Raw genomic sequence first — 16,760 nt, 5'->3', positions numbered from 1 at the left:
AGCGGAATCGGCAGCAAGGGGCCAGAAACCACAATTATTGACCAACAGGGCGCGCATGCTCATCAGTCGAACGATGAGCACGTTTCCTAGTAAAGGTAATAAGTGTGTCTGGTGGTCTAGGAGGGGGAGTTGCAGTATGTACGTACGTTGCTTGGTTGCAGCCGGGCTCAGCGCTCCTTGTAATGGCCCGTGGCCGGAACCGGGCGGAGCGGATGCCGGAGGACGCTAGACCGTAAGAGGCAGCCAAGACGCAATTTCTTGATATCCCCTCTTCCACCGTGGACAGTGCCGGATGCCGGTAGTTTGGGTGGTTCATGTTAAATAGAGAGCATGCGAACGACTGGACGGCAGTCTCTTTCAGCCTCCGGTAGATAAGAGCTGGTCCAAATACTTGCCTATTCTGTCATGGCAGCGTTGCTTCCACAACATCCGTGCTATCAGGACTAACCAACAACTCGCAGCCTTCGGATGTCGGGTTTGCATACTAACAGATGTGTACAGACTAACAGAAGATGTTGGTTAACAGATTAATTCGTCTTGTCTCGATACTGTGAGCGAATCCTTCGGGGGTCGCGTGGCCCGTCGTTGACATCACCAAGCCGGGCTTGGGAGAATTCAGTTAGCGCAGTCATTCGTGTTAACAACCCGGAGTCATAGTTGACGGCATTGGCTTCGAAAATCTTTCAACTTCAATATTCGTCCCGGCGCCCTGGATGGTTTCTCGCCGGTATCCGGAAGCTCAAGCTTGACACTTTGCCCCTGACAACCCGGTTTTTCGCGGACAAGATGACGATTGGAAGGTCAGGTTTCATATTCATTCAGACTATCGAACAAGGCGCAAAGGACACCAAACCGAAGAAGTCAGCGCCGGCACTGGGCTGAAGCTCCGGGGTCAACCGCCAGCTTTTTTCCTGGACAGGGTTCCTCCCGAGCTCCCATCTTGCCTAGACTAGGGAGTCTTGTCGGTCCCCTTCGAACTACTCAGAGTCGGCGCCTCCAGATTGAGAGCCCTCGCTGCCTGGTCCAGGATTTGATCCTGTGTTGGACTCGGGAGTCTTGAGAAACTCGGGCTCTCCTCCGCCTTTTATCATCCGTCTCTTGTCCGCGCCAAACTCCCGCTCCCTTTGATCAGTTTAGGTGGCCGGGGATTCTCTGAAAGCGCAGGCCCGTCCTCGTCGTCGTCTCCTTTAGGCCAGTTGAAGAGTCTGGCATCTTTCGCCTGAGTTCTGAGTATTGAAGAGTTCCTTGGATCCTCGGCACTGCCCTCCGTCTTCATCTTGAATGTAAAAGGCGGCTCCTTCGAATCGCCCGAGGAGCCGAACGCAAACCTTGTGTGAGTCCATTGTGTCGCGTCGAATACGGTAGATGGCTTCGTCTCTGCGGGAGGAGAAAGCATACCTTTGACTGCTTTGGAGGTTTTCGGTGTATCTGCTCGCGGGGGGTTGGCCGGTCCATCTCTGGGAAGTGTATCTTGCTTGATAGTGGATTGATCCAATTCCTCGTGATCGTCGTCTTTGTTCTTGCCGTAATCCTTGCGCCAGACCAATTGCTCAGTTGGTGCCGGCGGATTAGGCAATAAAGGATCTGCTGGTTCAGGCTCGGGTGTCGGTAGCGGAAGCCTGGCTGGCATGTTCCCGGGGTTTTGGTCGCTCTTCTCCCTGACCACACTCTCGCCTGAGTCTTCTTTCTCGATAGTCTTCTCGGAGTTCTCGTGCTTGGTACTCGGCTCGAAGATCTCCTTCTCGATGGCCTCCTCAGGTTTCTCTTCCTCCATAATCTCTGCAGGATTTGCTTTCTCTTCTTTCTCCACCTCCTGGGAGTTGCCTTTCTCGATAATTTCGTCAAAGTTCTTCTTGGGAATCTCCTCGTTTCGCTCGATCTCGATACTCTCTTCGGGGTTCTCTTTCTTGGCAATCTCACTGGATCTCTCGTTCTCGGTCGTCTCTGTGGTATATGTAGAAGATTCCTTTGGAGATGTCAGCGGCTCGGGATTCGAATCCCCTTTCGCGTCTTCCTCCGCCGGAATCGGTACAGCTCCAGTTGTGTCCATTGGCGGATCTGCTTTATCGTCGGTCGCTAGAATTGAGCACGTATCGGTCTCCTAGTTAATGTCAGCCACGTTTCTTGTTCTCCACGTAAGAGCCTCATTACACTTACTTCTGTTCCTTCTTTTAGTGATGATGCTGGTTCTTTTTCTTGCCCTCCTCGTCGTTGTTCCCATTCTCGTTTTTGTTGTAAGTGCTCTTGGCCTTGGTTTCGCCCCCCTCAGTTTCGTTATCCTTATCACGAGTTTCGGTGTCGTCCTGCTCCTCAGCCTTGTCCTTCTCAACTTTATTCTCCTCCACTTCACCCTCCTTCTCTTGGCTCTTCTGCGTCAACGCCGTCTCGGTCTGCTTCTCAACTTCAAAACTCTTCTTTGCCCCTAGCCATGGCTTCTGCGCCAAAATCTCCTCGGACGAGACATCGGGCAGCTTAATTATACATATGCGATTTGCACCATATACTTTCGTCCTATTCTTGAAAATATCGACGCTACTGACTTGTCGTTGTCTGTCATGCTTCTCTTGTCGAATGCTCGCTGGTGAAGTTTCCTCCTTGTCGGAAGGTAGGGAAGGCCCAGAAGGGGCAGTTTTCTTGGCAAGTCGTGGCTTCGGATCCAAAATCTTCCTACTAGGAAAGGGCCTCGTGGGGTTCAAGGTCACTGACCGCACGGCCGACTTCTCCAGGGGGTGTCTGTCGTCATCGGGACTAGTTTGCGTACCTATCGATCGGGTCGGTCTCTTTGTCTCGACTGGGTCCTTTAACAGTTGTTTTAGTAGCCGGTCATGTTCTTCCCTTATCATCTGTCTGATGTCCGCGTCTTTGTTCTGGTTATTGTCTGATTCCTTCTCGGGGGCGTTCTCGTCGTGTGTTGAGCGATTACTCGTGTTTCTGGACTGCGCAGCTCGGCGTCTAAGAGAGCCGTCGAACGGTCTGGGGCAATCATCTGGACACTGCTGTTTCCAGAGGTCAATCTGCCTAGAGATCCACGGCCGTAGCACTCGAGTCGCCCAGGTTTGGCAGTTTTGGAGAATTGCCTGTAGCTCGAGGATGTCCACGATGCGGGTTAAGGAGCCCCTCCAGATGACTTGCATCTCCTACATGACGGATACGTGTTAGTAACTTGGAAGCCATGAGCCAATCCTACTTACACAAGTGCCTTTAGAATGTGATGAATGCATGATCCAGACACGAACCAAATCACGCCTGATTGTCATTGTCACCACAGGCGGAATATCCCCAAGAGACTGGCTGTCGTGCCTGGACAAGTTCTGGAGCATTCTCAGTGCAGCCGCGCCAGCATTTGCTGCGTGGCTATAGCAAAGCTCCGCATTGCCCTTGTACTCATCCTTCATGTGTTCGACAATCAGCCACGGGAAGAGCACATACTCCGAGGACAAGGTCGCCCCCCTTCGTCCAGTCTTGGTGACTCCCGTGGCACTCGGCTGCAGTCCATGACCAGCAAGATGTTCGAGGGTTACTTGCGAAAAGTTATCAACGATTGAGTGACTAGAGGCAAATTGCTGGAGACCGCTATGCTGATGGTTGTATTCTGCCGGCGAGATCACGTAGACGGGGAAATGCGCAACCCATGCTGGCTTCGGTTCTGGCAGATCACCTTGCGTTCCTTCAGAGCCGTCTGGTCCGAATAACGTCCATGGCCGATCTCGTGCCCTGACATAGCTCGTTAGCGGCCAGACAGATAAGCAAGATCAACAGTAGATATCTTACTCCTGAAACGAGTCGTAGTAGAACTTTGCACGTGCTGTTCTGCAACAGTCAGTAAATCAAGCCTTTCGTACCCGGGCACCGCAGACTCACTGCCTCGTGTCTCCTTCACAAACTTGGGCTTCCTCCACCAACGTATCAAGAAGCAATTCTTCAAACTGTACCTTCCAGTCATCCTCGCTGTACGCGCCAATCCCAAGCTGGCCCGCCTCGGCAAGGTGATTCGTCAACTCCTTGATGCCGGTACAAAACTCCAAGTCCGCCGAGATCTCGGCGCGGTCATCGCTGGGGATGTCGTCGCGCGCATTGATAGCGTCCTCGTCGAGGAGCTGGAGTATTTCTTCTTCGGTGAATCCGAACTTGTCTGGGATAGTCCTTCGAAAGTCGAGCAGCGCGTCTTGGAGCGACTCGACGTGGGGAGGAAGCAGCTCGCAGCCTCCATCGCAGTCCTCGATAAAGATGCCATTCTCCGCAAGCCTGGTGCGGTCCATCGCGTGATGATCTGATATCGAGTAGATTTTCGACTTTGTGAATGGGAGGCGTGTGTCGCGAAAGGTCGTGCTCGATCTCAAGAACGCCCAAAGCGCACAGGAACAAACGCAAGCTCAGTCACCCAACGTTGATGACTTCCGTGAGCCACATCCCCTCATCACGCCCCCGCAGCCGGCGGTTAGAATCATGAGACGGCACCTGCATTTCGTGTTGTTGGTCTGGGGGGCTTAGCGGATGCAGGGCGCTTGTTCCCCAGCTCGATCGACATGGATGAGGTGGAGAGGAATGCGGAGGCGTCCGGGATGCCATTCGCACGATGGATTAGAGCTGAATGCTTAATCACCTTGGCAGGTTTCAGCCTGCCCTCCCGTCATCTTATGTCGCATCTGGTCTGTAGATGGCGAATGGGAGTCCCTCTTTGCAATGGGGTTATAGTTTGGACTAGGATCAGGGACGGACTATCCCGACCTGCCAAGACACATCTTATCTTATCTATGCTTATCTGACGACGACATCCCAAGTCCTCGAATTCCAACAAAGCCGCGTAGTAACCCTTCGGCGATAGTCTCAATAGACAGTTATTACAAGCCAACGGCGCATGGAATTAAAGGCCAAACAGCTCCCATGTCAGAGGATATTCCTCGGAACAAACTCTGACGCTATGTCTGCCTCAGCGTTACTGTGGTGATGCCTGGTGACGTCGTAGCCTCATGGCCTGCGCATCAGCACGCCAACCCACCTAAGCGCGTGCTCCCAAATGAGTCAGATTCTGGCCAGGTTAAAGTTTTCCACGAGCATTTTGACAAGACTGACGTTCCTCCCGTGAACCAGACACATGGTTAAAGTTGGCATGTCTGCGGATCAAGGTTTGAGCCTCAACCGTTATCTGTGACGACCCAGCAACCAGGAACACATAAACATCCCAAGCCCTAACTACGGACAAGTTAGTCCACACGTCACGAGAAGATCTAGCAGCAAGGGTTGGGAAGATTGCAAAAATGAAAAGCCCTTGAATGTTCGTGAAAGAGGGCAGTGTCGTAGGAACCATGTTCACCGCTGGGAACCAAGGACCAGTGAACACTGCACTAGATACAAATCAAAGAGGACAAATCGTCCATTCACTGCCTTTCCCTTCCCTAGGCGTTAATCAACCCTCCAAACTCCGGGTATTCCAGTCCCAAACTCCGCAGCGAATGCTCAGATGGTTCCATATCCCCCCAAACTCCAGTACCGTGCCTTGCCATACCGAAAATCAACAGAAACCGATAACCCCCCCCCCCTCGATGACCCAGTAGTCAGACCAACCCCGGTGGTGTCGCATAATATCGTCCCTCGTGTCGAAAAACATGGCGAAAACAAAAAGTGACAGATTTCCTTGAGTGATGCCGTAGTTAGGCGGTCCCCTACGCCTAGTAAGGGGTGGTGCCTCCCTGGGCCACGAGGGCAAGCTTCTGGACCTCAACCTTGTGGAGAGCATCATGAAGCTTGGCGATACGAGAGTCGCGGCTCGCGAGGAACTGCGAGGCGTGGGATTCGAAGTCGTAGCGAATCGTAATTAGGGCGTGGTGAATGCGGTAGAGGAAACAGCCACGGCCTTCCTGGCGGAGCAGGGCGTACTCGCGCTGGCGAGCGGTGCGGAGGCCCTCCTCACGGTCATGGTAGAATCTAGTGATACCAAAAACTGCCCCCTTCACCATGGTTCGGGCCTCCTCGACGAGGTCGCCGAGGGCGTCGGTGCTAAGGGGCCCTTCGGCGGCCATGATGGTCATCTCCTTTCGGACCTGGCTGAGGAGGTTGGTAATCTGGACGATGCTGTCGTCCAGATCGCGGCGCGACTTGTGTCGGCGCGGGATAGTGAAGGTGAGAGCCACAGCACCTTCGTTGGCACGGCGGAAAAAGAACTGATTCTTGTTGTCGGGATGCATCTCGAGACCGCGGATCTTGCGAGCAGAAGCCATCTTGCAGAGGAGTCGTAGCAAGTGTTTTGGTAGACAGCCAAATAAGAAATGAGGTCGTCGTCGACGTGGGTAAACAAAGGGCTTCGGGAGCGTGCTGTTTTCGAGAAAACGAGGAGTCGTATTGTTGTTCTTGAGTGCTGAGCGCGGATGCAGTGCTAGGAGTAGGGCGGCAGAGCCTAGAAGATTCTTGCTGTACAGGCTGCCTAGAGAGTTCGTTGGGGATCCGTGACTTTGTGACTGTAGAGCAAGCTCAAAAACGGTCGAGTTAAGGAGAGCCTCGGGGGAAATATTTTTTTTTGCAAGGTGAAGGTCGGTGATGGTTCATACAAACTCAGGCGGGGTGGCATGCGGGTGCCGTTGTGCGCTTCCTTGGCGGGTCAAGGAGGCAGAATTTCTGGCAGATGCAGAGCCAGGCCGACGTTTGCCTGTCGGCTCGATAAGTCTAATGGTACGGGCCATGTTGGATATTTTGGCGGGTGATGCGGGAGGTCGTCGACGGGCGAGGTATCGCAGAGTGTACTTGACGTCAACCTTTTGAGGTCAGAGCTTATAGAAAACAATGCTTGATATAAATAAGCAAGATGAAATGTTCAATAATACTCAACAAAGAACAAAGAACATTAATCTGTGGTCGTGAACTGAGGGGATACCACACTTTTATATCCCGAGGTTCGTCGCCTCGCCCCGCGATCTGCTGCATCCTTGACACCACTTGTGGCCTCATGTTACTACACATGACCAAGAAACAATCGAGAATACATGCATTGGCATAAATCAACTGGTGGCTCACCTCGAGCCAAGATGGTATGTTTCTGATGCATCAGATCATGTTGCTCTTGGCGTGCCTTATACCCAACGCTACCCTAACCCACCCGCCGATCAGGCGTGCGTGCGTGGATCCAAACGTTCCTGAGCATCATCAAATATTACGATCCGATTTAGATTATTTATGATCAGGCTCAGTCCAAGATCCTTAGATTCTTTGGACCAACTCGTCGGTATTTAGGATGAGTGGTACGAGCCTTAGATTAGATTGAGGAGGAGACGGGTTGGACAGCGCCTAACAAGGCCGCCGAGGCCGCGGTTGGAGCGTCTCGCGCGCTTGAACGCTCGCTCGAGTGTCCACAGGAAGGAGGAAGGAGGCAGCTTGAAGCCTTTGACAGTGATTCACTGGAACCACAGCCCGTAGTATATAAGCAAATCTCTCACTTTTTCAACCTCTCCATCTCTTCTTTCACCCTTCAACCTTTCCTTCATCCACACCACGCCTCCTTCGTACGATGTCCTCTGAACCGTCTGACACCGCCGAGGCCGGCCACAACGACTCGGCCCCCAAGGCCCCAAGACTTCTTCGAAGGCTTCGGCCGCGACCGACATCCTCAAGGCCTTGCGCAAGGAGGAAAAGCGTATCATCCGTTGCATCCTCCCGGAGGCCAAGAAACACCCCGAACTGTACGAAAAGGTCATCGCAAAGGTCAGATCAAGCAAAATCAGCCGGCCAAAGAGGTGGAGGGAGAGTGGCTTCATCAGGAACTTCATCGGTTGGCTGGCCTTGACCAATAAGGGTGCCCGTCCTGATCTTGAGGACGCCGTCGCCGTCTTGGCCATCTTTGATTGCTACTCGAGCAACACACCCTCCAACTTCCGCACGGCGCTTGCTAGCCACGGCCTGCGAGAGTGGGCGATCAGGGAGTTGAAGGATAGGCTCGCCTCGACCGAGCAAGGCTCGCCAGAGACGCCTCGTACACCCCCGAAGGCACCCAAGGTCAAGCAGGAGACTATCCTGCCTTCAATCGAGTTCGACCAAATCGCGCCTCGTGCTTCTTCCACCGCCGCTCAGGGGCTGAAGAGACAAGCCGATGACCTCCCAACCGAGCACCCACCCAAGCGAACGGTTTCCAAGGCCGAACACGAGGCTCTCGCAGCCCGAGTAGCCAGAATTGATGAGGCCGTAACTACACGTCTGCCAATAATCAGTTCCCGCAACTTCGGAACCCAGACCTCACCTCCTCCAACAGAGACCACCACGAAGCTGATCTCTTCCATCACCGAACAACAAGGGAAACACAATCAAGCACTTGCCGAACACAGTCGAGCACTTGTCGACCTCCCCTCCACGATCCGCCAGATCGTCCGCCAAGAGATCCAACGAACAATCGCTCCCGTGTCGAGCGACACCAGCATCTTCCAGCGCCCGCAGGCCCACGGGCAGTCCTACACCGTCATCGCCAACCAGCCAGCGCCCTCGTACGCGTTCGACACCGCCGGTGACTTCCAGATGGTGGAGGCTCCTCAGGGGCGAGCTGCAGGCAGCAGATTCAACACCAGATTCCTCCAGCCAGGGGTGTTTGACTTTTGACCTCAGACACTTGACTTGGACGGACGTTGAACGGGGGCTCCGATGAGCGGAGGAGGAAACGATCGGGATTTCGCGGACCTGCAAGAAGTGAGACCTGAGGGGCTTCATTGGGAGTGAGATGCAAGCTTGTGAATGTTGAGGCGACGCATGGGGGGGCCTGGTGGGAAAAAACTGGAGTTGGGGCGTTCGAGGAGTTGCTGCATTGACAGGGCAAGGGCAGGAGCGAGCTGCGTTGCATTGGTGATTTCTTGGTGACACAAAAAATACAAGGTTAATCTAGCCGACCTACGCGGTAATAAACCTGAATTAATGAAAAAGAAATATGGGCATATATTCTCGCAACAGTAATACAGCAGAGTAATGAGCCATTAACAACACCACACTATGGAACTGGTGATGTTTACTTTTCCTATGCTCGCTATTCGGACCAGTCGGCGTTGAAATCAACCAACGAGAAGTATCCTAGCCTCCACGTGCAACAACGGCACCAACAGCGCATGTGAAACCCAACCCTCACCACCACGACCAACAGCCATCACCACAGATTCAGCCACAACAAAATGCCTCTCTTTGCCGCCATTGCCTTCGGCGTGTTTCGCCGAGCCCCTTCGCTTCTACTCGCCCGAAAGACCGGCGGCGTTACTGCAGAGAACCAACAGAACCCATGAGAAATGGAGTTGTTGCCCGAATCATAACTCCGAGCAAACCACCACAAACCTTGGGCCGGAGATCAAGGCACCCCCTGCAGCATTTTTTTTTGTAAATGCTCGACGGTGACAGGCGAGAGATATCGAATTCGACACTTTTACCCCATACTGTTTCATAATGGGCTGGCCTTGGCTTGGTGGAACTCGATGCCCGGTGGCGCGGGGGGCTGCTTGCTTGGCGCCGCTCTAGCACATGTCTGTCCTCGCCCGGGGTGGTCCAGAGCACGCAGAGCCCAGATCAGCGTTGCGCCGGCCCATCGCAGAGGGACCCTAGAGGACCCTAGGGATGTCCTGGGGGCATGGCCGCAGGCGCCAGAGGCAGGCCGTTGTGCCTCTCGCGGCATCCGATTCGTCGCCCGCCTGTGCTCCTATGAGTCCTTGTCTTGCTATTACCGACAGCAATGCGTCATCCCGTTCCCGCTAGTGAGGCCCCTTCACGCACGTAGCGTAGTGCGCAGCCATGGGGAGATCCAAGGCAGAAGGGGAGATCCGAGGCAGAAGGGGAGGAATGCGCAAGCGAGACACAGCTTTTGGGCATTGAAGGGGTGTGCGCTTTTCTGTTGATTTTCAGGCTCCTTCACTTCGGGAGATCAAGGAGGCGAAAATCCGGGGTGAGTAAGGGGGTTAGATCGGCAGATGGACCAATCCAATCCACTGGCGCCAGACAAAAAGTGACTGACGGCCGTCTCTCACCCTCGGCATTGGACTTGTGGTGGTTTGACTTTCTGTGACTGGGCTTGGTGCTGTTTTACCCCGCAAACATCCTGGGAAAGGGAGGGGACCCTCTGGATGGGCAATGTCTCTTGTTCGACGACGATCTTGTCAGAGAGCGGGCGGACGGTCTGACGATGATGACGGGGTTTGTTCGAGGCGAAAGGTGTCTGTTAGGCAGGCAGCATCACTTTTCGAGTCGTAGTCGTTTTCGGAAGAGCTGGAGTTCCTTCCGCGTGGGTCGGGGGGCGTCGCTTTGGCGTTCTTCTTGGACCAAGTACGTGCATACATACATATGCACATGTGCGGCTGCGGATGGGATGCTACGCTCTGTGTAGATGCGGGCAACAGCTGCTCAAGTCCACAAGCAAAAGAGAGAGCCGAGTTCAACTCTCGGCTGTGTGCTGATGGTGGGTTCCCCCAGAGCTACTCCGTACTGGTTGCGGTGAGGGGGGGCCTCGATTTGGGAAGCGAACGTCGACATGGACATTTATTGGACAGAGGTTTGAGACAAGGGCCAAGGGTAAAATCTCTAGCGCCTCCGTCAACGTGGAAATGGAATTGGCCGAAAGCACCCATGGAGCTGAGGCGGATCTTTTGCCTGGAGAGAAATCGAGCGCTTGAGTCTGGAGGCATGGATCTTCAATGGACGGGAGAGATTGGCTCTGATGAAACCCAACTGCCGCTGCTCGTCACTCATGTCTCATGCCTCTTTCCTTCTCATTATCGTGTCTCTCAATGGGAGAGCCTCGCCACCTTGTCTCTTCCTTTCAAGCCCAGCCCAGGCATTGCCCATGTCGTCACTCCCACGATGACGTCTAAAAAAGCCTGGGGGAGGTCCTAGCCCATGACGCCCAGGGTCTAGCCCGAGCCGCAAACCGTGGCCGTGGCAGCGCCAACAAAACAAAGAAAAATGAGGCGAAGCCGGGGGTGGATGCTCTCTCTGCAAGACCCAGGAGTAAATGAAATGAGAGCGTCCACTCTGCAGAGGTCAAGCTTAAGGCGAAAAAGCTCTCAGACAACACAAAAAGAATGGACCCCCCAGAGAGAGAGAAGACGCCCCCCCCAAGGTTTATTATTACTGTACAAGGCAAGAGAGAGAATAATCATCCAAGCCACCCCCAGAATGAAATCGTTCTGTAAAAAGTATATGTCTTCATCTTCAACATCTTGCCCAGTAGGAGACGAGCCTTTTCTCTCGTGTGTGGGCGACAGCAATCAAACCCTCCCTGGAACCACACCCACTCTTCACGGTAGCTTAGCTTAGCTTCTTCCCCCCAAAACTGGGGCCCGCCCCCAGCTCGGCGTTTGTGTCAAGGGTGGAACTGCGGGTGCAGCGTGTAAGTGGGAAGACAAAGCCCAGCCATTCCCATGTAAGAGAAGAGCCTGAGGCTAAACTTTGAGGCTACATGATGGGTACAGCTGCACCGTGAGATCTTCCCTCGGGGAGAAAGGCTGAGCTTGTCCTTGTCCTTGCTGCTGGCTGTGGATTCCACCCCCATCCGATCCGTCCATCCGTCCATGACATCCGACCTCAGAGGAGGAGGGGGCGTCCTCCGAAGCATGAGTCTGAGTTTGTTTGCTCCTTCCTCTCTCCTTCCTCTCGACTATTTTAACTCTCCTCTCTCCCTCCTTTTTTTCTGGTTTCTTTTCCTCATCATCACACTTTGACTACAGACTTGCCAACAGCATCTCTTCTACACTCTCAACTTACACAAAAAATCACCACTGTCACCAAAACAACCTCCCCCATCACCAACATGCCTGCCTACGAGTACTGCTGCCAGTGTGGAGGCATGATTGTCATCAGCACCACCTGCACCGCCTGCGGCCACAAGCAGTGCCCTAGCTGCCCCATGTCCTAAATTGCCCATGGGAGAGTCTTGTCGGCGATGATAATGGACTCACTCTCGACTGTTTGACCATACTCCTTGGTGCGCCCCATCACCTACAACTCCATGGAAGAACCTGTACTAACACGCCTCTAGACGTCTCGAACTCCTCGCATCATGGATTCCACCCCAACACCTCGAGATGAGAGTCTAAACACGCTCGCTCGATCTTGAAGACGACAAAACCATCACTCGACGACTTTGTACGACTGGCGCATTCGGGTTTCGCTCTGGGAAATTTTCAGCCTTCAACTTCTACCCTGTCGTCACCTTTTGCTCCCATTTTTCACCTGGAATTCTCTTACTCGTCATTCGATTTTGATACCCTGAATTTCGGAGTCAGTTCGGCGCATCCCCCAGTTGCTCTCACACTTCTTTGGGTCAAAGCAACCGTCACCCTCAGCACGCGGCTTCTTCTTGTATTGTATGCACGGCGCCGAAGAATGAAATCAACGCCTGTCCTCAAATGGTTTTTGGATTCGGACAATAGGGCGTTTCTTCTTTTATTTTACTGGTGCTGGGCCTTGGGATGGGACGCGAAAGGGAAATGAATCGCAACGGATGATTGATTGTATAGTATCGATACCCGCGGTCTTTGGACGGCTCGATTTAGAGAAAGAAACCAAGGCTTTTTTTTCTGCATTCTTTTTTTCCTTGTTTGCGTGAAGCATGTTGACTTGTTGAAGCCCACAATAAGGCCGAATCTCTGATGGAGCCTTTCGATCTTTGACACACTGGTTCTGTATTGCTGAATCTTCTTAGCAAAATTTTACTACGGGGCACCATTGCAAGAATTACGCTGAACCTCTCAACAGACTTGAATTCTCTCGAACGATCTACTGCACACTCTTGGTACCTACTATCCCTTCGGCCGTCTTCGTTGAACCGTCTCGGCTGAAGCTTCGAAGCTTGACTCTTGAGCCTCTGTCGAGACCCACGATATAAACGCTCCAATCACAACGCCAGTTCATATTACCCTCTGTTGTCGCATCGTCCTTTGCCACCACCACGAAACCCACGTCCTCAAACCCCCTGCTCCGATCTCTCCCGATCAACGTCCCTCGCCAGCCCCGGAAAATTCCCTCACCATCAAGATGGTCTCTCGGCCCTTTTCACCAAAGATCCGAAACCCCATGCGCTCATAGAAGGGAACTACCTTGTCATTCTCTCCCGCGATCCCAACGTACACTCCGTCGCAAGCCGCCGTCAGCCTCACCACCACCTCCGAGATCAGCTTGCCTCCCCAGCCCCGCCGCTGCCACTCGTCGAGGAGGTCAATGTGCAGCGTCGCCCGGGTGCCCTGTCGGATGAGATCCTCGCAGCCCTTTGTCAGCAGTGCTTCTGGGTCGTGGAGTAGTTCTGCCAGGTGTCTCCCGACGTCGTCATCTTCGTCGAGGTGAATCTCTGGTTGAGGTACGGTAGCGAGGTATGATGGCCACGCGGCCTTGAGGGCGAGCACGTCTGGGCAGGCGATGCAGTAACCCACGACGGTGCCGTCACCAGAGTCCAGGACGAGACACGTAGACGGCGAGTGGTACGTGTACGGGTGCGTCCACAGAAGAGGCGCAAAGTGGTGAGCCCCCTTGGACGCGTCAAGCGTTGGAGGTAGAGTCTCGCAGCACTTTGACGGGTGAGATTGAACGACGACGAGGTACCAAGGCAAGACTTACAATGTGCGTCATGGCGTCAAAGTCCCGTGCCTCATAGGGTCGTATGAAAGCCATCTTTGTATCAATCAGGTGCTTTGTTTTCAAGGAATATCCTAACAGTGTACACAGAGATCCTCGTCTGTGTAGGTGCTCTTTGTTGTCAAATGAAGCATGTCCCCTCAATCAGCCTCGAAAGAGCCCATCATGGATTTACTCCCCGCATTTAGCATAAATGCGTGCAGCAACTCCTGGCCAATTGTTGATAGACAAGCGAATGCACATAAACACGAGGTCAATATCATAGGACAGCAGATCGTGGATGTCTAAAATGTTAACCAAGTATCTTCTGCAAGTTGATCTAGCCTCCAAGTTGAGTATTTCACGAGTACACTTCTATGCCGCCTTGGCCATGAAAATCTAATCTACATCCTTCTTCTCTGTCAGCTTCGCCTCCAGCTGCTCCACGTGCGCCCTGATCTTGCCAAACTGCCATGGCCAGTCAACCACATACAAGAAGGGTCGCAGGTCATGTCGGTTGTCATCGGGGTTGTAAGGGCAGAGGTGGATGCTGGGCGTGATGATGGTCGACTTGTGGCGGTTGATGGTAGAATCTGTAGAATCTAAACACCTTCTCTGCAATCTGTCGTGGGCCATAGCCAGGACGGTGACTCCAGTCGCTCAGAAGTCGCAGGTAAGCGGACCACGGTCCAAGCTTGTCAACCTTTCTCAGGATCTACACTATTAGCATCCAGAACATTCAGGGGAAGTGATGGTAACCTACTCCAAAGACAGACAGCTCCTCGTATGTCATACCCATCTCTTGCTCCGACTCGTCGTCCTGCACACCTGCAGAGAGCGGCAGCAGCTCAGCAGTAGGTGTCGCCTCGATGAAATCGGTGAGAATTGGGAGGTCCCAGTTGACTCGAGCCCATCGCTGGAAATCCTTGGCATCGTTCTTGGAGATGCTGCCAAGGGGTGCAAGATCAGCCGAGCTAGCATCCTATCAAATTATCAGCCAAGTTCCAAGGTATTTATCGATTAGCCCGGGTAACTTACATATTTGGTAAAGTATCCACGTAGGTTCTACGTATAGTTAGCAACGGAGACTTGAACCCATAGATGACATTACTGACCTCATCAACATTTCCGGATCCCAAGACAAGAAGAGCTGCTCCAGCTCGAGGAAGAGCTCTGGCAGTGGTCGACAACTGGGCCAGAGAATAAGCAATCACCATACGGCTGCGAGCCTGAATGTTCTGCTTGGCCAGGTTCTCAGCCCGAGTACCACCCTCAACCTGGTACTTGGGCTTAAAGCTGAGCGCCTTCTCAACCATGAGCTCGTTGGCAGCCACGGTCTCGTCGATTTTGATAGTCGAATGGTAAGAACCAAGAACCTCTGCGAGCTTCTTGGCCCTTCCTTCGGTCTCCTCAGACGAGTTGACCGTTCCCATATAACATGTGTGGAGAAGGCGGCCAACAATCTCCTGGGGTGTAGTAGGAGTAAACTCCTTGTCACCCGTGACCCGTCTCAGGGCCTCGAGTGTGGTGTTCTCGCCAGCCTTGATCGAAACCATGACAAGACGAGCCATGCCATAAACAAACAGCGCCACACTCGAGCTGTCAAGACCACCAGAAAGTGGCAAGAAGAAGCCAGGAGAGTTTGTTCTTGTCAGATACTGCCACAGGTAAACGGCTGTGGACATGTAAATCTCCTCCATAGGGTCAAGGATCTTGAGTTGGATAGCGGGGGAAATCTCCGGCCGGTTGGACAACCAGATTTCCTCAGCAGGTCGTGATAGGACGAGGTCACATTCGACTCGAGGGAACTCGGGCTGTGCAGCAGCCTGGACATTTCGGCTGATGCTGCTGCGGAAGCTGCGGACTTTTTCGATGTCGACAGTAGCCACAGTAACCTCGACAGATGCGAGGGAGAACTGACTTCCTTGAGCAAAAACTTCGCCGTTCTGAATAACCATGCTGCTTCCGTCGTGCATCATGCGAGCATCACCATCAACACCTGTCGCATTGGCATAGACATAAATTCCACCCAACTTTCTGGTAGAGTTGGCGATAAGCTCAAGTCGAGTTCGCAGTTTTCGGAGCTCAGCATGAGAGGCGCTCGAGTTGAGAATGATCTCGGCACCGTTGAGACCAGCGAACGTAGATGGGTTCAGAGGAACAAACATCTCCTCGCAAGACTCACAAGTCACGGCAGTATCCGGCGTAGATAGGATCATGTCGCCGATAGGTACTGACGACTGGCCAGTCACCTTTCGCGCAGGGCCATCAAGATAGTAGGTCTCGACCTGTCGCGGCTTGCTCCAGGCAGTGAAATGACGGGCCTCGCGATACAAACCGTCATTGGCAAGGGCGGTCTTTGGCCTGATGCAGAAGATCTTGCGATACGTGCAGAGCACGCGAGAGTTGTATCGAACATTGCGATGGCGCACTCCAAGCTATCCTTGCATTAGTAATTGCTTTTAAGTATCATTTCGTTGTTGAGCCACGTCAACTGTCGACTCATTCCAACATCAGAACAATCAGTCAGGGACTGCAGACTTACACCAAGATCAATAAGCATTCCCTTGCAAACCTCATCCGAGATAATGTCGGCAAGCACCTCCCAAGAGTGCAAAAAGGTGTCGCCTATTCCCAGGGGACCAAATGTGGTTAGTCGACCAACCAATTAACGAGATACCCGCAACATGGGTTTCAGGGCTTGTGCTCCTACCTTCGAGGTGATGATCGAGAGCACAGTAACCAGGAATCTCCAGCTCAGGACCGGTCCTCAGCGTGGCACCCTTGTCCTTGGCGATCCGGATCGACTCTAGAATGCGCTCCTTGTTCCCGAGAAAGTCGAGGGGGATGCTGGGCAGCGTGGCCGCCGCGACAGTTACTAGAGCCATGTCGGAGCGTGAGACTGGGTCTCCTGCTCAAGACTATGACTTGGGAGAGTTGGATTGATGGAGGAGAGTTGAAAGGAAGTGTTTTGTGAGTGTTTTACGAGATGCCGTGAAATGTCCGTCCCCGGAGCATGCGCGCAAGCGGAAGTCAGGTCAAGTGCGGGGGATACGACTCACTGAAGCAGCCCACCATGGTCACGTGCTACCCCGCTAGTTCCGTGACAACCTCAGATAGTCCGGCATGGCGCTATCAACTTGGTTGATAATCAAGATAGTGTGCCAGACCGTCTATCTGCTTAGCAATAGTTCTCATTCCTCGGT

General features: G+C 53.2%; 5 protein-coding genes across 5 annotated transcripts; 1 reads left to right on the top strand and 4 right to left on the bottom strand.

The window, feature by feature from the left end:
• Positions 1–1,087: 1,087 nt before the first annotated feature.
• Positions 1,088–2,050, bottom strand: MRS44_005141 (uncharacterized protein; the record flags this gene model as incomplete). Its single annotated transcript, XM_065622460.1, has 1 exon — positions 1,088–2,050. One exon carries the CDS (start codon positions 2,048–2,050, stop codon positions 1,088–1,090), a length of 963 nt encoding a protein of 320 aa, XP_065478532.1.
• A 121-nt stretch (positions 2,051–2,171) lies between these two features.
• On the bottom strand, positions 2,172–4,259 carry MRS44_005140 (uncharacterized protein; the record flags this gene model as incomplete). The annotated part of the gene is made up of 4 exons (XM_046278303.2): positions 2,172–3,137; positions 3,192–3,714; positions 3,772–3,810; positions 3,862–4,259. The coding sequence occupies 4 exons, from the start codon at positions 4,257–4,259 to the stop codon at positions 2,172–2,174; spliced, it is 1,926 nt and encodes a 641-aa protein (XP_046135696.2).
• A 1,410-nt stretch (positions 4,260–5,669) lies between these two features.
• MRS44_005139 (uncharacterized protein) lies at positions 5,670–6,218 on the bottom strand (the record flags this gene model as incomplete). Its single annotated transcript, XM_046270645.2, has 1 exon — positions 5,670–6,218. The coding sequence occupies one exon, from the start codon at positions 6,216–6,218 to the stop codon at positions 5,670–5,672; it is 549 nt and encodes a 182-aa protein (XP_046135697.2).
• Positions 6,219–7,019: 801 nt separating this feature from the next.
• MRS44_005138 (uncharacterized protein) lies at positions 7,020–8,577 on the top strand (the record flags this gene model as incomplete). The annotated part of the gene is made up of 3 exons (XM_065622459.1): positions 7,020–7,022; positions 7,251–7,380; positions 7,556–8,577. The coding sequence occupies 3 exons, from the start codon at positions 7,020–7,022 to the stop codon at positions 8,575–8,577; spliced, it is 1,155 nt and encodes a 384-aa protein (XP_065478531.1).
• Positions 8,578–12,938: 4,361 nt separating this feature from the next.
• On the bottom strand, positions 12,939–16,442 carry MRS44_005137 (uncharacterized protein; the record flags this gene model as incomplete). The annotated part of the gene is made up of 9 exons (XM_065622458.1): positions 12,939–13,508; positions 13,558–13,611; positions 13,963–14,124; positions 14,165–14,269; positions 14,318–14,536; positions 14,593–14,619; positions 14,670–15,992; positions 16,100–16,182; positions 16,235–16,442. The coding sequence occupies 9 exons, from the start codon at positions 16,440–16,442 to the stop codon at positions 12,939–12,941; spliced, it is 2,751 nt and encodes a 916-aa protein (XP_065478530.1).
• Between the last annotated feature and the right edge of the window lie 318 nt (positions 16,443–16,760).

The sequence above is a fragment of the Fusarium solani genome, assembly GCF_023522795.1.
Source record: "Fusarium solani strain SB1 chromosome Unknown bctg00000002, whole genome shotgun sequence".
Taxonomy (NCBI): Eukaryota; Fungi; Ascomycota; class Sordariomycetes; order Hypocreales; family Nectriaceae; genus Fusarium; species Fusarium solani.
The sequence above is the reverse complement of the archived record's forward strand: the minus strand, read 5'-3'. Positions and strand labels throughout refer to the sequence as shown.